The following is a 25,158-nucleotide window of genomic DNA, read 5'->3' on the forward strand; positions in this document are numbered from 1 at the left end:
GCTCAGATGAGTGGGACCGTTTATCTGTATATTCTCGCACATAAAGATGTGCCTGGAAGCACAACCGTGTCTGTTTTCTTTTACATGAAGCCCTTGACATGCATTAAAAAGCGCTGGATTGTTTAACCCAGAGTGCCATGTGAGAGGGCCAGCGAGTGTGGTGGAGGGAGTCAAAGGCATGGCTAAAAAGAACAAACATTTCCGTGCAGTATTTTGCTATGGTTTCCATTCTCAAGTAACTGCATATCACATAAGGCATACAGCTTCAATGAAAAATAAATGCAGATTAAACAAATAGGTGGGAAATGTACTCTTTGGTATGTAGCGCTGTGTGACAGAGGACATGCTAATCACAGGGTACCCCAACGCATAGTGTTCCCTAGTGTATGTAGATGTTTTCACTTTATTTTAAGTGTCTTTTAGCATAGCACTGGCTCTAGGCCTGGGTAGTCAAAGTCAGTTACCACCAGTACCCGTCTGAAAAAGTTGTGGGCACAGGATAATTTTGGAACAAGGCCTCTTTCTGCTCCTCTGTTGGTTCTTTCTGCACAGGTCTTGCTTCTTCCTGCACTTTTCTTCGTCTTTGTGGACCTCCGTTGCTTCTTTCTGCATTTCTTTTGCTTCTTTGTGCGTTTTTCTTCTTTCTTCACATGTCCTACCTCTGTAGGCATAGTTAGAAACTAGCATTTGAAACACCTTTGAAATTCACTGGAAAAAGCATAGGTTTCATGCACGTTATAGTTAGAAATTAGCATTTAAAAAATCTTTGAAATTCACTGAAAAAAAACATAGGTTTCAGGGGTGTTATAGTTAGCTGGACATTTCACTCGTACAAAGCCATAGAAATTCCTCCGTTATAGTTAGTTCTGATAACTATAACTCGCGCCCCCGCAATGCACTGCGGATAATGTCACATATTACATCACTCATGACATGGTCAGTGACATCACTCATGACATCATCCATGTGATAAATTGATGCATCTTCTCACACCCTAATATAACCTTTGATACACCCACTCTAAATCATAGACTGACACTCCAACAGCAATAACTACATACACACTCTCTGATTCTTAGGTTTACACATACATTCACTCACTCACCCGTACAGTCACTCATCCTTATGGTCACTCAGTAAAGGACTATCATATGCACTCATACACCTATATAAACACACACACCACCACTCATCCAAAGAGGTACTCACACACCTAGTCAGTCATGCAAATAATTAATCACACTGCCATTTACTCACCTATACAGTTATACACACACCAGCTCAATCACTCCTACAAATACTAGCACATTCTTACCCTCTTATACAATCACGGATACAAGCAGACACTCATCCATACAGCCACTCTCAGAATCACACACTCTCACTTATAGCCATTTATATACTCCAACACACATATATACTGCCTTTCACATATGTAGTTACTCACACATGTACCACTGAGATATACATTCACTCACTAACACACCTAGACACATACTCACCCACCCATACAGTCCTTCACAGATGCACTCTTGAAACCATGCTACCAGTGAATCACCCACTCACACATCTATGCACAGTCACACACCCCACCCACATAAACACTCAGGCACCCATACAAATACTCAGACAACCAATCAATAACACATATAGACACTCATGTAGCTATTCACAAATCCATGTAGCCGGTTACACACCAACAGACAGACGGATACAGACATTCACACAGTTTAGTCACGAACCCATGCATTAAGTAAGATACGTTTAATCACTCACTTATAGTCAGTCACACACCTACTAAATCATCCATTCGGACACTTACACACTCATTCTTCAATACGCCTTTCCCTATATATATTAAACATATTTAAACTTTACAGAAACACACAGTCACTGGATGATGTCATGAGTGATGTCATCAGTGAAGTCACTGACCAGGTCATGAGTGATGTAATATGTGACATCATCAGCAGTGCCTTGCGTGGGCATGAGTTATAGTTAGCAGAACTAACTGTAACAGAGGAATTCCTATGGTTTTGTACGAGTAAAATGTCCAGCTAACTACAACACCCCTGAAACCTATGTTTTTTTCAGTGAATTTCTAAGGTTTTTTTAAATGCTAATTTCTAACTATAACGTGCCTGAAACCTATGTTTTTCTCAGTGAATATATATATATATATCAACCAAAGAAGCTCTGTTGCTTCGAGAGGGCACACTGCGATGTTTCTGAGGCAGAAGGCAGATTAAGACTCATAAGTCACTGCCGAGGTACCACATCGGTCACAGATCAGTTTCTGGAAATGTATACACCCGAACACACACCCACACCTACACCTACACACAGCCATACTTGCTTTGGTATACAATGAAATCCGGATGGAATCATCCCATAAATTCTCACCATCCTCAGCCGGTACCTACCACCAATCACGATAGAACTCCCGATCTCCAAACCGCATCAGCTCAGCTACAAAGTTCATGCAAGAGTGGAAGAACCAGTAGAAAAAGATGAGCCAGATCATGTGATTTGGAACCTGAAAAAGAATTTAGGATAAAGTGTCAAGACTTCTAGATATATCAAGCAAGAGGTTCAGTTACGACTACAGCATCCAACATATTACCATCCATTCAGAACATTCAAGCCTTTCAGAAGGACCAGAACTGGTCCATCAGCTTTGAAACCATGCAGATCCTGTGCAGACCCTGTTAAGTGTCCACTGGCTCCCTCTACATAATCAATACCTGAACAACCCTACTTCTAAAGGTGGCAGTCGCATGAAGAGCGCACACCTGGTGCAGAGCCAGGTGATGTGACTCATACTTCGATTTACTCCAAATACATCAGATTCCTCAACTAGTTTGAACACATCCAGGCTTTACCAGTCTAGAAGGAAAGGTTGTTTACAGGTGATCAGATTCCTCCATCACAACATCTACATGGAAGTCATGAACAGCCAGCAATTCCCTCTACTCCACTGGAAGTTCATAGTTACTGCTCGCCCAAGACAGACCTTGAATGTTTTTCTCCATAGAACAATTCCTAGCTTTTATTCAAGAATCCAATGACTACTCATGAGGGAGAGCTAGGATAGAAATCAAGCCCAATCAAAATTGAGGAGGGCAAATGGATAACCTGTATGCAAATCGATTTCTAAGGGCTACCTTCGAGACAAAGTCCTCCAAAAATGTTGACCACCATTTGGAGCATTTGCAAATGTTGCTAATGAGAATGTTTTTGTTAAAAGCTGCAGTGGTGATTTTACCTCCATCCCCTCCCTTACCTGGGACGGAATAAATCACTTTCACATTAAATGTAGCATTCATGATGTTGCCAATTTGCAACCCATTACGTGGTTCTGCTCTTCCTATGGCAGTTCACCTCTGGGGCAGCCACTTTCCTATCTTGACTCTTTCAGGGCCAGGGTTTGTTCTCCTGGTCCCACTATGGATTCTTATTGGAAAGATACTCACTGGCCAAAGCCATTTTCCAGGTGGCACTTACTATGGATATCAGGCTAAAGAACGTGGGGCGCTTCTTCCAATTTCTTTCCCGGCTCCCTTCCAAAGGGCCCGATTTTGCATCTCTATGGAGTTTCTACCAAAGATCTCCTCTGATTTTCACCTTCACCAGGACATTATGCTTCCACACTTTTGCCCAACCAAACCTTGTTGGCTGTGGAGGTGGAAATTCACTCCGTTTGTCTGGATCTATACACAGCGCACCTGCGCTCTGCACTGTTCTGATAGCCCTGATGTCACTTTGCAATGAGCTTATGGGACAGAGCCTATTGATGCCGCGTTTACCCGCTGGGTGTTGATGGGCGGTCATTTCACCAAGTGCAGTGAGGGGTTCCTCTACTGACAACAGTGCAAGACTGTTCTAGCAAGATGGCAGTTTTCTGGGTGGATGTCAGGGGTGTGTGTACTGTTATTTATCAGGCCACCACCTGGCCTTTGCCGGGACCTTCATTAATCACTACACGCTCCAGGTTCTTGGCTCTGGCAGTGGTTCAGGCCTGCAGGGTCACTTTATGTATCGATTTGTGTGCGTGCAATGGCCTTTCCTGCCTGTCTTGGATCAATGCCGTCATTACTACTGGCTATGACCTCATTTAGAAGAGCTGGTATGAGTGAGATGGACAAAGAGGACCTGGCTTTCCAGTTGACCTTCATTGGACATAGTCCTACTCTTCTATGTTCCAGTACGGCTTCCTACTCTTGCCCACCCTGCTTCCTACTCTGCATCTATGGAAGCATTTGGCATTTACTTGCTTACTGCTCATTAGAGTAAGCTTCTAGAGGGAGAACCTCTAATAGCTCCCACCGGAGAGGGGAGACAATCATTTAAAAAAATAATGACACATTAGGGCTTGCAGGTGCCTGCGGGCCACCATTGCAGATCAGAACTAGAACGAGGAAGAGGAGAGAGTGGGTTGAAGATCATTGTAAATAATCAGGGTTTTAAAGAAAACATGGTTGTGTGTGTACTGAACACAAGGCATTTAAACAGAAGGCCTGGTTACACTGTACTGCAGCGGGGTGTCCTACACATGGGGCAATGGAACAGGGATCAAACTATCAACTAACCACTCAAACCCAAACACCATCCGAACAGACTATTGGACAATGGTTCCTCTAGTTCAATCTTACCAGATCTGTAAAAAGGGTGCCCAGATAGCGAATGGGCCGCATTGCTATAACAATGGTAGTCAGGGCTCGATAAATGCAAAATAACATAAATTAAGGGAAAGTCGCATCTTGCATCAGAACAAGGAGCAAGTGTCATGCTTCAGTAGCAGAGACGCGGGTGACCGAGGCCACGGAGCAGCATGATGTGCTTCAGACATGCTTACAGGCAAGCAGAACGATGAGAGACATGACAGGCACAGAGATAGGTTGCACTTACAGCAAGTTTCAGAAGGCGCTCAATCATTCGTGTGTAGTCCATGTCCTAGAAGAGAAAGTTCAAAAACGTCAGTCAACACTTCGTTGAAGGCGCTGCTACGTTATGCTCAGACTGTTTGTTAGTAACATCTTCGCCCGGGAGTCTACGACCTACATACACATCCTGACATCTGGATATAGAAATGCAACTTATCCCTGCATATTACACAACGCGGTCATCGGTGCATCGTTAAGTCCCAGTTCAGGAGCTTGAGTGGATGTCACAGGACAGCTTTGTACCACGAGACATTTAAGTTTGTGTTTATAGTTGTATTGATTCTGCTCAGAAACTCTGGCATCCAAGGATTTCATAAATACAATTTCTTGCAGCGGAAGGTGGAGAGGGGTAGCGAGAGGTCATAAGGATGAAGAGTCTGTAGGACAGAGAGGATGTATGGATAAATGCAGGAAGGAATGGATAGAGTGATGGCTTCAGAGAAGAATGGAGAGATGAATAGAGACGCGGAGGAAGGGGTGGATAAAGGAAAGGCTGGATGGAGAGAAGGATGAAAAGGAATGATCTGTGTGAAAAGAAAAGGTTGATGGATGGAAAGATAGCTTAATTGATGAATAGACGGTGAGAAGGAACTATGGATGATGAATGAAAAGGAATGAAAAACATAAGGAAGGAGAGAAGGAAGGATGCTTAGAAAGATGAGAAAAGGGAGGATGGATAGAAAAGGTACAAAAAAGATGGAAGGAAAGAAGGAATGCACGATGAATGGACAAAGGACAAGACTGAAAAAAGGAAGGAAACTTAAGAATTCCAGAATTCCCTCAAGTGGAGCAATCCCCTGAACGACTGCTGGGCTCGCTTGCCTCATCCACTTGCTGATTGCGCTTTGGGACATGGTTTAAAACGGGGTGGACTTTATTTTCCTAGCTGCTGCCTTTGAGGTCACTTCACTAAAGCAACTCTTCTCTTCATCGTGTCAGTAGTTTCTGCGAATTTGTTAGGAATAAAGGACAGACTGGGTGGAGGGTCTCCTCCTTGGGGTGTATATCGGCAGGTATGAAGAAGCGATGCTCCTTTGGCAGAGTAGAGGCAGGGTCTGTCAGACTAAACACACAAAAGGTGATGGAAGGATGCTTGCAACAAGTCTAACCACTGGCAATCGCTGGGGGTAGCATTCCAAGCAATCGTTTTACTCACCATGCCACCTCAGTTTGGAACCAGCCATATTCATCTCAGTCTTGACCCTGCGCCCAACGGGAACAGTCCAGCGGGAACTGGCAACCAGGCTCCCCCCCCACACCCCCAAACCGAAACACATGCAACCCAGGAGCACCTCAGGACGAAACAAGTTTTGGGCCGCTTGTGGAGCTAGCGTTGGGAGAGTGAATTTATTAAAGTTCCTTTGTCCATGGTTTTAGTTCCTGATAAGTACATGGCATGGTCTGCCCACTCTATGATGCAATAATGAACAGAGTATATCTCGGAGCATGCCCTTAATGCACTGCTCCAACTTCATGTTTATTCCTTTACCTCTATCAAAAAGGTGTTTCATAACTGAACTAGGACAGACTTATACTAATATTAAACTAAACTGGAAGTGCTGGTTACAGGGATGAGGGAATAAGGCAAAGCTATCGGATGTAAAAAATTTGCTGTCTGGCCACTCAGTTTTCGAAAAAGTGCTTTCGGTACCCCCCAAAAAATAATCCTTTTTTGTTTTTTTTTACCGATCCAAGTGGGGTCTACCACCTTGAAATGGCAAATAATAAAAATAATTAAAATGGCGGGCAGGTAATTGGGTATGCGAATAACCCCACCCGGGCACCCCCTCTACCTGGCCCGAGCAGAATCTTGCTCCTCCACGCCCTTGAGGGCATTACCATCATCGTGCAGAATATTGGTACAAAACATTGGTAAAGCCAATAGGTCAAATGGGCACGACCTATTTGCTTTCCCAGTGCTTCCTAAATTTATATAGCTCATACTGTCTGTACACATTAATGAACGCAGCGATGCTCCATGTTAATGACCATCACCTTCGTAGAGCAGATGTGATGTAAAGCGCTCTGCTACACCAGCGAGTCTGGATCGCAAAAAACACAACTTTGAAAATGCAATGAAAGAATCGTAGGAATCATGAGGTGCCTAGTGATAACATTTCAAGGTAGTGTTTGCTACACACTTGGACTTCAGAGGGAAGGTAGGCAGGGTGTGCTGTGCGCTGAGGTGCAGTAGCGTGGGAATGAACCCTAAATCTCCCATTGATCAAAAGCCCAATATGTAAAAATAAACAAAAGTTTTGAACTCCACCTTGAAACACATTAGACACCCTCTTTACTACTAAACAAAGTTTGCATTGGAATAGGAAGGGTGGGGAGCAACGGAGGAGCAAGTGTGGTGAGAACTCCTCAGTAGAGCATGCAACGTGAAGTGAGCGAGAGAGCAAATGTCACCAACGCGGGAGAGTCAAGGATGAGGAAAACAGCTCACTGGGCTTTAATTTACAAAAAGATGGCCAGATTGCCGGACATCTGGTTTTGTTTAGATAGATTTTTAGACCTCTTTTCACATTTTATGAGCGACAAGTCCTTTCCGCGGGATTGGAATGGTTGATGAAGAAGTTAGAAATCCATGAATCCACTCCACATGCAAATCTAACACCACCTTCAAAAGAAGACTCATTACCACTCCTTCTACGAAAGACTGATAAGGCTCGTGAGAAGCCAGGGCGTGGATTCCACCAACTGCACAAAAGTAATGGCCACCAGGAAAGCAGCGATACATGAGCAACGCTGCAGGGTCAAGTTTGTGTATAGGTTCAAAAGATGGGCCCATCAACTGTTAGTACAATATTAAAGTTCCGTGGCATAGAAGGGATCTGAATGAGGAAAACAAAACGTTGATACCCGCTAAGAAATCCTTCTCTACGGCGATTTGAAAGGAAGAGGTTTTTGAATGAGATTTTCTGTATGCAGTGGTCACTAAAAGTTGTACCTTTATAGATGTAAATGAAAGGTCAGACCTTGCCAAAGGTAAAATATATGGAATAACCACCACCTCTTCATACCTAGATGGGTTATGATTATTTTGTATACACCAGATGCACAATCTTTTCCACTTCAATGCTTATGATGTTTTAGTGGAAGGGGGTCTTCACTTCTTTCAAAATGTCATACAGTCTTGTAGAAGATCTAAATGTCCGAATTGTTCACAATCAAGAACAACACGTAGTAGCAACTCTGCTAATGTTTATTGCTACTTCAGGCAGGAACTAAGAAAGAGGTTTCATAGGGATACATTTTGGGTGCCCCATGGGGGTATCTTTAGGAAGGTTTGGAATATAAGGACTTCACAATGTACAGGAGTGTCTCATTCAATGTTAACTCTACCACTGATGTAGACAAGTGAACAAGGACTGGATAAGGACAAGAGTCTAGTGTCCGAGAACTGTCAAGGACTCGGAGTGATTACGGCACAGTCAGGGTGGAGGATGAGAAGGACAAGGACTGCACGTGCCTTCTTCTGGCAAAAACCCTGCCTCTTCTCTAGAAGTAAAAACCGCTGTGGCATTTTCAGTTACTTCTATGGTTTGTGTCAGCAGATCTGAGGTTTACACCCTCTGAATTCTCAAAACTGGCTATAGTGACTCCTTGCAGGAGAGGTTGGCTCTAGCTACTATTTCTTTAAATCTCCACAGAGAGGTAATCAGCTTCCTCCAAGAAGACATGTTGCCAAACGAAAGGTATATCAAGCAGATGAGGGTGGACATTCGAGGATAACGCAGCAGTAGGCATCCAAGCATGGAGCCAGAACCAACCCAGACCACGGAGAGCAGGCAACAACATCCGGAGTGTAAATGCTCATCAATGTCGCTTTTTTACTGGCATCCAGGGAATCTTGGAGATCTCCAAGGGAGTTCAAGTGCTACAATCTCTCAAAGTATGAAAGAACTTTGCCCAGAAACCAGTAGCACGGGAAGCTAATAATGCCAAAATTTACAGCAGCAAAGCCTTTCCTTCCTAACACATCAGATCATTTTGACCCCTCATATGGAGGAGCTGAGGGTACAGTATAATGTTTTGCCTCAGTCTGTATGAGGATCTTTAACCATGATGCTTTCCTGAGTAGGAAGAGACAAGTAAATAGAAGGTAGATCTTGAAAATGCATGGACAGCCTGGGGCTTCTCCCAAGCCTCTGGAACTCACTTCATTCAAACTTTGTTAAACAGAATATATTTTGAAGCCTGTGGCTCCAAGGCTATATTCTGTGTAGTATACAGGCCTTCTGGCACTGGGAACTCCTACTCCAGAGCAGTATCCAGGCTTCTAACATACGGTACGTCGTCTAGTAAAGCTGTCGTTGAGCTCAGAGGAGGAATGGTCTGCGTCTACATCAGCTGGCAGAAAGAACAATACATCTCAGTAGGACTGAAAACATCATTAAGGTGACAACTTATCTCCACCTAGTGATGGCCAGAGTAAAGAGACATTCCTATTCGTGGAAATCGTATAGCAATAGTAGACTGGAAGGTCTTTTGACATCAGTAGCTTTAGTAACGTCAACTATTACATTAGTAACAGCGCAAGCGATGGTAAATACCCAAAAGGAGGTTCTGAAGATTCTTTAAGTAACTGCTTGGGAGATGTAAACAGCTCTGACTCTAAGAGGCAGCGCCAGGACTGACGTTATTGGCTTCGAGGCAATATCCGGTGTAGCCGAAGAGGACTTCAAACCCTGCTGTCTGGAGGAAATGCACTAGAGACGGAGCAGCAAGTCTCCAGCCTGGTGCTTTGCAAAGCCTCCTTCTGACTTGAAAAGTGCCCAGGAGGGGAACTCACCTAAGGTATGGACTCCAGTGTCAGAACTGTGTCTGGGTAGGAAGAGGGGCGCTCCACAATATCTCCAACTCGTCCACAGGAGGGGCTGAGGAGGAAAGCATATAATCCTCTTCAAGTTTCTTTGCCTCCTTTCAGAAGGGCAGCACTGGCAGGGACTCTGCATCAAGTTCTAGATTTGATGGCAAACTTTAGTTCCATTAGAAGAGGCCGTGCACAATTCTTACCCAGTCTCTGATATGGCTTTTGGGGACATACGGGCACAAAGGTTAAATTATGGCGCGTCATGAGATTTTCACAGAGAGAGGCAATGGGGTCGCAGGGCCAACAGAGTCATGTGTCTGAGAGGACAAGCATGGCACAAAGCCTGGGGAGGAGACATTCCACTCAAAAGTAGAAAAAAAATACAAACTGAAGAACATCTGAGAACAATGCAGTGACTGTAGATCCCATGTGTATGGAGGTGTGGAAAAAAGGATTGAACATTGCTGGCAAGCACAGAACCTTACACAGAGCTACACCCAGTGACGCTACGTGACTATTACCAACACCAGATAGACCCACCTGTATGAGTGACTTAACACTGCTGAGCACACTTTCCAGATCCAGTCTGGCACCAGGGGAAAGGGTAATCTAAGGAGCAATTACATTTTTGAAGTGGTTTCATTACCTAATACTGCCCACCTGTTTAGTTTCACTTTCGTTTTCCATTGTAAACACGTTATGAAAGAGGCAAAATCCACATTTGTGCTTCTAAAGAGATTACTTAAAAAAACAAGCTTAGACAGAGATTGGCATTTATCTTTGGAAGTACAAATCTCTAGAAGAGTGGGCTGGGATCCTCCACACAGAGCTATTCAACTACAGGAACAGTCATGAAGTCGTGTGATGGAGATAAACAAGGTGTTGATACTGAGGTCTGGCCATAAATATGACAAAATGTTAAGATTTTCTTCTCAATAATTTGTCTTTCAACTGTAGTGTCCTCTTAAAGCACCTAAAACATAGACAAAAAGTATACGCAACAATAAACCTCTTCATTCACCAACACAATATGGGTGCAGGCAATTCACATATAACATAGCAGTGCACACGTTAAGGTACTTGGGGTTCCTGGGAAAAGACACGTATCTACAATGATCAAACTTGGATGGCATAAAAGAATACATTAATGCCAATTTCAATAGGGCTTTGTGATATGAAATTATAAAACCTCTAGATTATTAATCATTTAGCTCAATCCTCTTGAAGTTACCATGCTTCAAAATGCTAATAATAATTTTCTGTGACTGACAAGAATGAAGATTGAACTGAAAATAAACAGGATGAAAAGGGGTATAGGAAGGGGGTGAGCAACCTCATATCAGAGGGGGGGGGGCATCAGCTTTCTTCCTGGAAACACACAGAAAGGACACACTATTTAAGTTGCTAAAAACTTACCCTAAAGGGTTTCATGGAGTTCTGAACTGAAGGAACAATCCACTGAAATAAAACAAATAGACATTTCAGTGACAGATAATGACATTTACTTGCTACCACTTTGATAGGATCAGGTAAATACAAAAAATGTGCACAATTTATTTTGTTAGGTGGGTACGACTTTGCAGATTTGCTGTCTAGGATGGACATGCAAAGCTGTATTCAGTGACATTTTAAACATTGCATAATGTAGTGTGTCAAGTTCAGCTGATTTAAGTTTTTTAAATATATGTATAAATTGAAGTACACGATTAGAAGTCAGATTTATTAATCTTCAGTGTCCAAAGATAATCTAGGCTACATACATGCAAAACGGATTGCCAAAACTGTCTTGCGCTCGAACGTTGGAGCCTCTTGCCCAATACGGGACAAGGACAACCAGGACCAATCAGAGTAAGTTACAGATGTCATCTAATCGAACATTACAACGCATCAAAGTGGATACGCTCAAGGAGTGACCTATAACTACTGCTCGCAGGTGTTCGTATCTTTAGAATATTTCTGGAAAACTATTATACCAACCACCACAAAAATACATACATTTAACCGCTTAACCACGGTGCGAATTCCGCCACGGAGTGGCGGTTTGAAAGAGTGGGCGGGGCCGAGTCGGCCAACGGACGTGCACAGCACTACCGAGGTAGAGCTTGTGACGGCTGTTGGCCGACACGCGCAGCGAACGGGTTAAAACAGTAGAATTTGTAACCTATCCACCTCATTGTTTACACTTGTGAACCATCCAATGAGGTAAATGGTCATAGATTGCCTCTTCCAACAGACCTATTTGCCCTTGGATTTTTGGAACAGAAATGTGAAAGAAAGAAGGGAAAGTGGGAAAGAGGCAGATCCAATTGAAACACCTCCCCGGAAGGTGGGTGTTGCCATAACAAATATGGACACCAAGCAACAGAGGTCCTGTTGGCTCTGTTGCTTTTTGGGCCATGTATCGCTTTCTTTGGTCTGACGAAATGTTGCAGACACCTCCCAACCCTTCTTGGAGTTTCTAGTTTGGGATATGGTCAGGATACACGTTTTGTTCTAGACAGGCGCTGAGAAACAGAATAGCCCAGCAGTAAAAGGCTCCTCCTTTCTTGCACTGTTCCCTGAAGTAAAATAATTGCTTGCCTTGATTAGTGCAACCCCCTATGATTCTTTGCATGCACAACCATATATGGGAGTAGGAAGCCACAGACTCCTATCTGAGACTTCAAAAGTCCTACATGCTCCTCTATGATGGAGGGAACACATGCCCAGTGTCTTGCCAGGACATCAATTCTTTGTGATCTTTCCACCCCACGCTCTCTGCTAATTTCGGCGGGTGGTAAAAATCCTGAAACACTATCCCTGGCAATAAATGTACATCACAGGTTTCAGCAGTAGACCTGCACTGAGTCCAAATGAGTACGGCTGAGCTCTAGATCAGGGATCTCCAACCCGCCGACCACCCCCAACCAGTAGCTTGCAGACAACCCTGCGAGTAGCTCGCAGACACCCTGCGAGTAGCTCGCAGACACCCTGCGAGTAGCTCGCAGACACCCTGCGAGTAGCTCGCAGACACCCTGCGAGTAGCTCGCAGATGAGTAGCTCACTTCCCCTTGTTAATTCCTCTTTAATGGTGATCTTCATTGTTTTGTTAATTTCAGCTCTTACCCACCCTCGTCCAAGCCAGCTGCTTGTATCGGCTGAACTGAGTGATCAGAGCAGAGCAGGTGGCGTCAGTGCAGAAAGTCCAGCATGAGCAGTACTGGACTGCCCCCTGGAAACCATGCCACCTGGCTGCTGCTGCCGGGACCTGCGCTTTAAAACTGCTGACCTGTACGGCTAGAGCCTGGGTGCAGGCGCCTTGGTTCCAGAGTCGTATTCTAAGGATCGGGTTCTGGTTCGCTTGCAGCTGCATTCTGCAGTGCAGGAGGAGTGCATACAGTGTTAGGCCTAGGAGCAGCAAAATGTTGCAGGTTACAAGAGGACTTCATTTTTTAAACAAACAACCCCTTTAAAAGTTCAAATGAAATGTTTAGTATTTGGCTTGTACGCGAGATAGCTAAACTGTTCTCTTCTGAGCCCTCTCTTAAATCTATTCTATATGGTTGATTTGCTGTATTTTAGGATACCATCCCTCTCTGCACCTTGTGTAGCCCGTGCTTTAGGGGCAATTTTGATACCACTTATCGCTATTTAGTGTCTTTTCGATTCTCTATCTGGAGGACTGGTTGCAAATGAGTTAGGGTTCAGCTTACTGCGTGAGGGCGTTACAAGGAGACTGTAGAGTAGGGTTCTTGGTGTGAAAATCCAGATCACCAGGTGCTGGCCTGTGACTTCTGCCACTTGCGGTTAACAGGCAGGCAAATGCATGGTTTCGGTTAACAGGCAGGCAAATGCATGGTTTCGACCAGGTAACCATCGGACTATCAAAAAGGGCATCATTAAATGAAAGCAAGGGCGAACATGTTGCTGATCCAGGCTCAATGTGGTTGAGGCCCACATTGCTTGCACTTACCAGAGGACTTTGACTGGGCGGTGTAGCGTTATCAAGAACATCCCAGTGATGGAGCCTGGGTATCGGAGAAGGAGCTGTGCGAAGACCGCAAGTTCTTCTTGTGTTATCAGACGTACATCTTCACCTCATAGTCTCGAATTGCTTCAGGTGCTTTTGGGCACTTTTATAACACGACAAAGAGCCGAGGAACTAAAGGCTCACCTCATGGGGGTCTGTGACCAACATACGCGGCCTTCAGGTGCCTCACAGCTTTAATCCTGTAATTTTCTGCTGGGGAAATCATTTCCTAGCACACTGGGAAAAAGTTCTAAAAGTGTCAGAAGATTAACAGAGTTGGGAGTGAAGCTCTGAATCTGCATCATAAGGTAGGGAAAGAAAGGAAGTTATGTCAGCATGCAAGATGGCACTTATATGAGACTGCATTCCATTACTTCTGGGGTGATATGGAATCAATGTGGGAGCACTGCTACAAAATTCCTTGAATGGATTCTGGTGCCTGGGGTATATAATAAGGTGAAAAATCTGCAGCTAAAAGTATCCATCAGAAGCAGCCCTCTAATTGAAGCCATGGATGGCACAAGCCAGAGAAGCAAACACAGAAAAAGGTTTGGTTTATTTTATATGGTGTGCCTAGCTTCAACACAATAAATAAATAAATGCTGAAGGTGGGCAGGATGAAAGCTTTCAACCCTGCCATCAGGATAACACAAGAGGCAGAGAATAATTTGGGAGATTCCGCAATACTGCTTACAATAACAGCTATTCACAACACGTTGGAAACGAGGACAAACACAGCCCAAGATAAGAGGAGCAAAACTAGACACCGGGTAAGATGGCAGTGGTAGAGCCGGTATAGACACTGGGTGGTTTTGCAGACTTAACCAGACTTGTACCCCCACTTACCCGCACTTTAAAATCATTACTGGGCACCCGCCGCTTGAGCGGGAACACTCACTCCCTTCACACGGCCGCTCCATCTTGGCTGAGTGAGGCAGGCCTTTCCATCAGTGGCCGCCATAGGTGGGGAGGCGCTCTAGTGGTTGGGACGGGTTTTCACCCTCGATAACTAGAACTGGAAACACTGGCGCGCAGCGACGGCGCGCAGCGGGCGCACCGACGGCGCGCCAGAGGTAAGCCCGTTTGCGCACGGTCGGGCCCAGGGACCAGGACCTCTGCCCCAGCAACTAATTCCCAACTTACTTACTCTCGTTCTACACTCCATTCCCATGCAGCCACTCTATAGACTTTGCGTACCGTCAATTCTCATGCCAGTACTGCCCCTTCAAAGTGACGAGCCCCGATGAAACCAGAGGGAAACCGGAGGTGAAACTAAATATGGCATTATTAAACTGCCGATCACTACCTAAGCATGCCACTGAAATTTCCCTCCTCCTGCACAGTCTGGCACTCGACATTCTCTTTATCACCGAATCTTGGTTGGGACCCAACTCTGGCCCAGATATTGTCCAGGCCCTACCACCAGGATACCTGATCCAACATATTGACAGAGTATCCAAGGTCGGAGGAGGGATTGCCATCCTTTATAAAGATCATCTAGTATGTCGTCTACTAGGCAACCCTATCCCGGATTGTGAAAATGTACATTTCTCCATCACTTTATCCCCAGAAACCTCCTTCTCAGGACTCCTGATATATCGCCCACCTGGACCCCCAGGACAATTTTACGAGGGACTAGTCGAAGCAGTAATGGACCTGGCTAGCACAGCATCTAATTTCACGGTGCTGGGGAACATGAACCTTCACTTTAACGATCCACTAGACTCCACAGCCACAGATCTGACCAAAGATCTGGGGTCTTGTGATTTGAGCCTAAAAGTTCGGTGTCCTACCCACTCTAAAGGTAATCTCCTGGACCCAATATTTTCGAACATCCCAGGCCTAACAACTGAGGACCCGTATCCGATCCCGTGGTCGGACCACATGGTAATCCCTTTTATCTGGAAGGTTCCCTGCCCCGGCCCAACTAAACCTTTTCATAGAGCATTAGCTAGACATTGGCCCAAACTTGAGATCCACGATTGGGTAGGAATTCTGAGGACGACTGAACCCTCCACCAATTCGGATATAGATATAGCAAACAGTGAATTCAATCATTGGATAGAGCAGTCACTTGACATCGTGCTCCCAAAAAAATCTATTATTAAAAAGGGCCCCACTAATCAACCGTGGTTTAGCACGGAACTTAGGACTCTTAAACAAGAGTGTAAACAGGAGGAGAGACCGTGGCGGAAAGACTTCAACCCTGAGAAGAAAAGTAAATATAGAGCCTCCATAAAGGACTATAAATCTGCCCTAAATTCCGCCAAATCCATCTTCTACGCAGATAAAATTGAGGCCTCCGCTAATGCCCCAAGAGAGATGTTCAGAATTGTTAAAACTTTGCTAAAAGCCCCTGACCCGCCGTCCACCCCAGATGAAACAGGTGCCCGCTGTGAAGAACTGGCGAATTTCTTCGCTACAAAAATCCAAAAGATCCTCCTTACCCTTCCTCCCATATCCTCTGTTGAACCTCCCCCACTCCCTAATACTCAATCGGCGCTTCCCCGGCTTTCTTTCTTTTCTCCGCTTAGTGTGGACCTCCTACCCCTTCTTCTGAATGCCATAAAGAGCGGTCCCCCGCTTGATCCTGCGCCGATGAATATCCTAAACTCAGCCCTGCCCCACAATAGTAAGCCCATTGTCAATCTGGTCAACTCCTCGATTGAGTCAGGCACGGTTCCACGAGATTGGAAAATGGCCATGGTTAAGGCCTTGATAAAGAAACCTAACCTTGACCCTGGCGACCTTTCCAATTGTCGCCCTATTTCCCTTCTCCCTGGCATCAGCAAGTTGACTGAAAAGTTTGTAAACAGTCAACTTGCCTCATTTTTAGAAACATCTAATCTGCTTCACTCATCCCAAACAGGGTTCCGCAAAGGGCAGGGAACGGAAACAGCTCTGCCGAGGGTGGTTGAGGAGTCCAGGAGGATCTTGGACGCAGGTGGCAGCGTGGCCATCATCCTCCTGGACCTCAGCACCGCCTTTGATACGGTTAATCACCGTATCCTCCTATCTCGCCTTAATAACATCGGAGTCCCGGGCAAAGCCCTTGCGTGGCTCGAATCTTTCCTTAGGGACAGGTTTTTTAAGGTGTTTGCGGACAACAGCTGCTCCTCCTCGGTAACGTTGCAGTGTGGGGTGCCGCAGGGCTCCTCCCTCAGCCCCACACTGTTTAACGTGTACATGGCTCCCTTAGCGGAGATAGTGGCCCCTTTCGGGATTCAACTAGTAAGCTACGCTGATGACACCCAGTTGGTGGTCTCTTTGAACCAGGCAGAGCCCCCCCCCCACGAATCTGTGCAGCTGCCTGGAATTAGTAGCTAAATGGATGGACCAGTCTCACCTCAAATTGAATGGTGGAAAGACCGAGCTGATGCTACTAGGAAGGCAGGCCACATTTGACACCTCCAAACTGTGGCCCCCCCTGTATGGGCCCCGGCCCCATCTCCAAAACCGAGATCAAGAGCTTGGGCAATTGGCTCAATGTGGACCTTTCGTTTAAACCTCAAGCAAGAAAAACAGCAGCCACTTGCTTTGGGCTACTGAAGACGATCCGTAAAATCCTTCCTCAATTGCCAGAAAAAGCCAAGAAAATCCTAGTCCAGGCCCTAGTCCTATCTAGGTTAGATTACGGTAACGCGTTCTACCTAGGAGCACCAACATCGGTGATCCGGCAACTTCAGGTCGTCCAGAATTCGGCGGCGAGACTGTTAATGGGCACCAGTCTTCACTCCTCAGCCAAACCCGAGTTGAATGCTCTCCATTGGCTTCCGGTGAAGGAACGGATCCATTTCAAGACACTCTGTATGGTACATAAAACTCTCCATGGCAGAGGCCCCCCCATTCTAGATAAGATGATCAGACCATACAAAGCACCCAGAACTCTGCGCTCTTACGATTTGAACCTTGCAGAGATCCCTAGAATCAATAAGGCCCGTTCTGGCGGCCGTCTTTTTTCATATAATGCGGAAAAATTCTGGAACTCCCTGCCCCCGTCCTTTCGCCAGGAGCCCAATCTCCTCGCATTTCGAAGAAAGTTAACAACCTGGCTTTTCCCTAGGGCCTAGATCCCCAGGCTTGCCTGGGCTCTCCGCACTCTGCCCTTTCCCTTCTGGTCACTCCTAAGCGCTGGGATGCTCCCGAGTAGCCATGCCCTATATAAGAGTCTTTTTCATTTCATATCAAATTCTAGATTTAAACTTAATGAACTGAGTGTGTATGACACCAGGACACCAATTTATTGTAGTACTTCTGAATAACATTGGTTTGTAAAGTCTTCTGTAAAAGACCACTCCTGAGGTTTAACACGAGCACACCCGCTGTAGCTGAAGGACACATCTGCATGAGGGTAAGGACAATGTTTGTACTTCTAAACTGCCTCACCAATTAGTATGGGAAGAAAATGTATAAGTCAGTGGCACAGAGGAAAACCTCTTACCTGCTGGATCAGCCCAATAAGTAACTGAATAAAGAAAAGCTGGAAAAAAACACAAACATAGGCCCTTATTTAAATACAGAATGAAAATGTCACAAACATAACATGCAAATAAGGCCACCTTAAGAGTCAAGCGGCTCAGGATACAAAATAACATACATCAGCATAGCATGGCCTGAGGATGGGTGCAGACTTTTTGATATAATCTCAATTAACTTTGCAAGGTTACCGCAAACGCAGGTTTGATAGTATACAGTTGAGAACTGATGGACTTTGAAATGGATTCCATCTGTAAGAGTTTTAACCCCTTGCATGCCGCACACATATTCGCACTGTGCAGGAGATTTGAATAGTGGGCGGGATTGGGACAGCCCCCGGCCGTCCTCTGCACACGCCCACGGTGATGTCGGACAGCCAGGGCCGTCCGAAGCATGCAAGGGGTTAAGAATAAAAACATTCGACTACTTCAGTTTTTGCAGGGTTTTTACCATATTTTGTTTCATTTCATCACACTTTGTATGGAAATTTTACTTAACAAGGAATATGCATTTGTTAACTAGATTGGTTTATTGGTGAGCCGTTCAGGCAGGCCTTAATTTTATTGGCAAACTACTAAGTGACCTTGGAGTGAACTATTGCTTACGTCATTTAGACAAAAGCATGCAGCATTTGCACAATGTAAATGTAGCCGAAAGGCGAAAAGTAGTGATGTGCTGAACAGGGGCAAAACACTTTACAGGGGTAAAAGCAACAATAGTCAGCAAGTCATTGCAGGGGTGGGTGAATTCTGAGAGCGGAAGTGGACTGGTACTGTGTCATGATGTAGTGTTCTTTAAAGGGATGTGTCTTTATAAGGGCTGGCAATTCCCAGCATGCTTGGTACCAATGGATGAAAAACGCAGGACTAGCGGGGGGCAAGAGGAGACATACAAGGTGTAAGGATCACGGTCACTGAGAAGCACACAAGCTATTATAGTGTATTTACATAACAAACCTTTCACTGCTACTTAGAACTGGTAAGTCAAATGTGAATGGCTATTTATAGATACTGCAATAAACTAAAAAAAAAAAAAAAACAACTTCGAGAGGACTTCCTTGGATACAGCCCCCAACTTTGCGCCTACGACGGATTTCGACTTACATTTCAGAGACGGAGTTCCAAGGTAAAATCTGACTGGGATGAACCTAGGTGGGGTGCCCGATCCATGCCTCATGGCGGTCAACCTGAAACGACCCGGTCTACCTGGACCATAGACTTATTACTACTTATTACTGCTTAGTGCTTTTTCACACTTTTTTCCTAAATCTTCTAAAATTCATATCTCCAGTTCTCCTTATTGGAATTTTGTAGTTTTGGTGTCAGTTTCTTGCATTTTACTTTTTTTTTCTATAAATTGGAGTGGGATTTTTGTTATGTTCCGTTAGACCCATCTCCTCTGTGCCATGGCTATCACGGATTGCGCTCCGATTTAAATTATTGAAACATTTACCTGGACCTAGCAGGCAAGTGATTTTACTACATGTGCTGAACTACCATACACCTCAATTAATAATTTACTTCCTCACAATCAGTTTATCCATCTGCTTATATATATTTTGGTAATGCAAGCACACAGGCTAAATGCGCTTTATGCTCTGGATGTCAGAAACGCTGTACAGTTTTAACAAGAAAGTATTAACACCTTAAGGAAGTCAGACCGACTGTTTATCAATTAGTCTCTTGCACCCAGATTTATTTAGCTCTAAACAGTCTTTCACAATGGATTGTTTCCTTCATTACACTTTGTTATCAACTAGGTACTACACCGATCGAGCAGCCCAAAAGGATGTTTCATCAGAGTGAAGGCAGCTACTGCAGGCTGATTTGCAGAATGTACCTTCAGCGGATATATGTAGGTCAGCCGCTTGGAAGTTTGTTCATATTTCACAAGGCACTCCCATCTGGATCCTGATGCTAGAATTCAATCGAGGGAGGATTAGGCTGTCTTGAAAAACCTCTTCCACCAACTTCTCTACTAGGAGTACATACATTTCTGCAATTGTTCCACCCCTTCTTCCTCACGGACGAGAACCTCATGTTTTAGGGATTTTCTGGACACTAGTCTAATGTTTTATGAATAGGAGTAAAGATCCTACAATGCAACATAAATGGTTACTTACTTGAAGGCCCAGGTCTCTACTGTAGAAATCTTCCATGAAGTCCTAAACCACCCTTATGCCTCCCCCAGGTATTATTTTCTGTAAGGGCCAGAGGGAATTAAGAAAAGTTTGTAGATCACCAGATCCTTCGAAAAGAACTAACTCTCAGAAGCAGCCTGTTAGTACAAGACATCATGGGATACGGAAGCCCCTAGAGTCTTAAGAGACAGGTTGCTTTTTTCAGCTGTAAAGCCCATCACTGGAATCAGTGAAGTGGAATTTAGGCAGTAAATGAGATTACCATGTGGTGCAATTTAGATTTGCAGGCTTTCCTCTTGTTTTTCACAATAGGGAACATTGCTAAATATTGCAAAAGCTGTGCCTTTGATACACTGAGGGGGGTGTTTGTCTGCAATGAATTGAGAGACTGTTCACCCTCACTCCTTTATTGGTTTAAAGTGTTCTATATATGGTTTCTATTGGTCAGAGTAGCTTTTCTCTCAAAAGGGCGGCTCCAATTATACGCCCGGGGGATCTGGATTGTTGGTTGACGTTCTAGCGTCCATCCCGCCGAACTCCCTTACACACAGGTGCTGTGTATTAGCCTAATTGAACGTAGTATATATACCTCCCTGCCCGCTATCTGTTTCATCTCTTTTGCGGTGCGGAGCCTGTCCGAAACGGCAGATTTTTCGATCCTTGCGTCTCTATGTGCCAAGTAAGTCTGCCCCTATGTAGCGGTAATATCTCTGCTAGGTGTTAATTTTTCTTGTTATCTGTTCGTTGTGCTAAGACGCTTTTTCCCTTTCCTTAGGAAGGTTTAAAAGATGCCTGCTCGCTATTTACCTAGACTAAATTATTGAAGCGGCCAGATCCATCCATCATCGGTATTCTAACTAGCAGGAGACTTTTAGGTAATTACTTTTGCTGCTGTTCCACCAGTTTCTTGTATCTCTTAGCGACTAGACGAATACCTTCATAATATACAGCATGTTAGATCTTGCTGGGTGCCTATCTCCTCCCTTCGCTGCACTGAGACGCTTCTTTTCCTTTTTTTTTTTTTATCAGGAAAGTGTTTCTAAATATACTGATATTCTGCGATACTAGATAAAGGAACGGAAGCGGCCGCTGTTCATGCTACATTTTAAAACGAACAACCGAGAAACTATAGGTATATATTTGTACCTACCACTGAAGTTTTTGCACTCGAGATTTTATGTCCCAACTTTGTAAATACTCTGGAGTACCCTATATTCCTATCCCTGGCCTTTGGCAGACACTAGAATTGTAACCTGCTACTGTGTCTAGACCTAGAGACCGCATATGGTCGAGCCTCGCTTCGTGGTCTTTTCTCGAAATTGCAGTACCTTTGACACTACCTTGTTTCTTATGATTATTATGTTTACGTTGTCCATTTATATTTTTATTTCTTGCGCTTTAAAGTTTAGATCTATTAGAAACTCTGTTTATTGTGTCTTTCCAGGATATCGCTACATACGTATTTACACTTTTTTTGGAATCGGATTCCTCGAGATCGGGACCTCAGGGCTCTCCCGTTTTCCCAAACTATTATTCATCTATCTACCCAGGTTAGCATCTGACTCTAGATAATAAAACCAGGTCTTTAGTAAATTTGGATATTTATGTAAAAATGAAGTAGAGGTGTCTAGATAAAAGTAACCCTGTTTTAAATGTTATCCTCGGTATATTCTCTTTTCATGATACTGTACTGCAATATGAGAACTATGTCCATATTACTATTTTGAGGATATATGTATAACTATGTTGGTTCATTTAATTATACTTTTGAGGATATATGCTATTTCTGTTTATTCTGTTCCCTTTTTTTTTTCTCTTCCCTCTGTTTATTCTTTGATTTACATACGTTTCTAGAGACCTACATTTGTGTGCAAACTATTTCCTCGCTGTGACCTTTGGTGTCTAGTTGGACTCTGCCTAGCCCTTTGCTATTGGTATGTACAGCATCTATCTCCTTCGTAGTTTCCATGACTAGTCTACGTATGCACCTAGGTTCTGTACTGTAAGATCTGTCACGCTCCCTTGACCAGGAACTGTATTTATTTCCTTTATGTTACTTTTTTAGAGATATTCCTTTCTTTATTTATAAGTTGGTGTGTTGGTTACATGTTGACTGAATGGTACTCACTTGCAGCCATTGTTTGACTCCTTTGTTATAACTAAGACCGTTTCATTCCCCTTTCCCTATTTAATGGGATGTGGTTTTGACTCATTTTGTCCTTGCCCACAGATTTGCTGTACTAAGAAGCTGTTTGCCCAGAAAGTTTTGAAATTGGGATTCCTCCATTCACTTTGAAAGTCTTGAAGGACCTAGATGGCCGCAACAAACTAAATGACTGGCGCTCTGATGAAGGAGTTCCCCACTGTGGCATTTCGGAAACGCGCGTCAGCGCTTTTTTCTGTCTGACTGATGAGAGTCTGGGTGTTGTTTGCTTAGTTGTTGATACTTATATGAATGTTTTGCTGTATGAGTATGACTGATATGTTTTTTGCGTGGATGAATGAGTTTACAGAATTGTTTTTAATGTTCCCTTGAGTTCTGGGCTAACGCTACATTTATTATATATGTTGTGTGATTCACTGAAATTATGAACTTTTTACAAGTAAAAATGAAAATAAAATAACTTAAAAGATTTTCAGCTTTTCTGTGGGTAATTGTTAATTTCGGAACCTACTGGTCCGTTTGATTTCTGGGAACCTCCCTTTCATGTTGTTGCTTATTAAAGTGTTCATGAGTCCTAGCACGGAAATGTACCCAACTTTTATGCATAGCAACTAAGATTCTATGATGATTGAGAAACACCGACTGGAAGCTGGGGGATAGTTCAGACATGTGAATCTATGAAAGATCCAATTCTGGAGTAAGTAAAGATCCCACAGTGGAGGGAAGTGTTGTGCTCCTGACTGAGATGGGATATTGGAATGGTTTTCTTGTCAGCAGCTGCCTCCAGGAGCAAATGAGTGTTAACTGCTTGGAAAATACATAAGCCTGTGCCTCTTTCACTGGCACAGTATCTTTCAGCCTTCCTGTTAAACAAGGGTAACTTTCAAGGAAACAAGTGTGCAAACATACAATTATTCCACAGATTGAAAGACATTCCTTTAAAGCAAACATACTTTAGTTGAAATCCGACTGTGAAAAATAAACACATTGATGAAAGATCCCACACCTACAGTGAAGCACTGGATAACCCCTTAAAGGGGGCATCTCGGTGCACAAAGCCACACACAGAAACCCCATCACAGCCTCACCCACAGAAACAAGCTTTTCTGACCCATAGCCAAACACCACAGAATTTACTGTAACTTGTTAGAGTTTTCTTGAACCAAGGCAAGATCTTACCATTTCAAAGAGTCTCCGGAGAAGAAATCTTTTACGAATCCTGGGAGATCGAGGAAAATTCAGCTCATAACACAGCGTTGGTGCACATACAAAGTAATACAAGTCTGAAATAAATGAAGGAAATATCACTCAAAAGGCAGATGATAATTCCAGGAATGATCATATAAATGGATCAGACACACAGCACATTGCACTATGGAATAAGGGCGTGTGTGTGTGGGTAGCGGGGCCCTTGGTCTAGGGTGTGATGAAAATATAAAGGGGTGGGGGGGCAATAAATCAATCAGTGAGACAGTCACACACACACAGACACACCCACACCACCCTCAGTAAAAGGGAATAGGTGTGCAAATAAGGAATGACAGGACACCAGAGCACAGTGTGATAAAAATGTATGTTTGGTGGAGGGACCATAGTAAGGTTCCATCTATCACACGCAACACACAACAGTGTCGGGGCCAAAACAAGTCCACTAAGGTACTACAGAGCAGTTGTTTTCAATGAAGACATTTCACATGCGTCTGTATGTTCAACAAGTTACTTGCTGCATTTAACACGCTATTTCTTCAGAGTTACGTGCATTCTTTAATCTCCTGCATACAGTAAGATAATGCACATTTACTAAGTGACGAATGCATATGCATAACAGAGTCATGGTCTGACAAATGTAAATGTACAGAAATTTATATAGCGCAAATCACCAAGCGGTTTCTAAGCGCTTGCTTAGGGAACCCGTCCTGGTATTCCCCTGTGAGATAACCCCGGCAGGGTATCCGCAAGGTGAAAGCCAGGCATCCCGCCGCGAGGGGCCGTTGTGGAGATTAAGCAAGCTATTGCCCAGAGTCGCAGAGTGTGAACCCGTGAATCGAGTAGGCACCGGCGCGAGAATTGTCGAGTCCATGGACATTTTAGGACTCAAGACCCCGCCGAGCCGGGAATTGAACCCTGGTCCCGGGCTGACCTCTGCTTCCAGGTCTGCCTCCTCTAACCAGTGAGCCACACTTCTCCACGGTCACCTTCTCCAAGGTGACTGCTCTGTGTTTAGCAAACAACTCCTCAGCCTGGAGATGCTGGGGTTGGACACCCAGCAAACTCAAAGAATCCTGGTCATGGAAGCCCCCCAGAATCTGGAACTGTGCTCTTCTGGAGCTCTGACAAGTCCAAAACTACAACTCCAGAAAACCAGGAAGAATTCAAGGCACCGTTAAGCAAGCCTACGTGGCATTCTGGCTCATATGTGCACGTTGTGGATTATTAGAACACCCATTCTCGCTCCTTCTGCACAATGATCTATGTATTGCTGATTTCAATTCTTTCGATTGCCTCTCTGTGTACACAGCATGTGAGCCTTGTGGTCTGAGACATACTTGCTTCAAACACTGGTCACAATAGTCCATTTGTAAACCTCTCCAGACATTGAATGAGGTT

The 25,158-nt window shown here is 44.2% G+C and overlaps 1 protein-coding gene across 1 annotated transcript in view; it reads right to left on the bottom strand.

The window, feature by feature from the left end:
- Positions 1-25,158, bottom strand: part of DGAT1 (diacylglycerol O-acyltransferase 1) — a 151,983-nt gene that overhangs the window by 27,749 nt on the left and 99,076 nt on the right. The window contains exons 9-13 of the mRNA XM_078686451.1: positions 23,731-23,834; positions 18,213-18,251; positions 11,179-11,220; positions 4,909-4,953; positions 2,424-2,536 (exon numbers count right to left, since the gene is read on the bottom strand). Coding sequence (XP_078542577.1) covers positions 2,424-2,536; positions 4,909-4,953; positions 11,179-11,220; positions 18,213-18,251; positions 23,731-23,834 — 343 coding nt within the window. The remainder of the gene's footprint in view (positions 1-2,423; positions 2,537-4,908; positions 4,954-11,178; positions 11,221-18,212; positions 18,252-23,730; positions 23,835-25,158) is intronic.

The sequence above is a fragment of the Lissotriton helveticus genome, chromosome 4_1, assembly GCF_964261635.1.
Source record: "Lissotriton helveticus chromosome 4_1, aLisHel1.1, whole genome shotgun sequence".
NCBI classification, from domain to species: domain Eukaryota; kingdom Metazoa; phylum Chordata; class Amphibia; order Caudata; family Salamandridae; genus Lissotriton; species Lissotriton helveticus.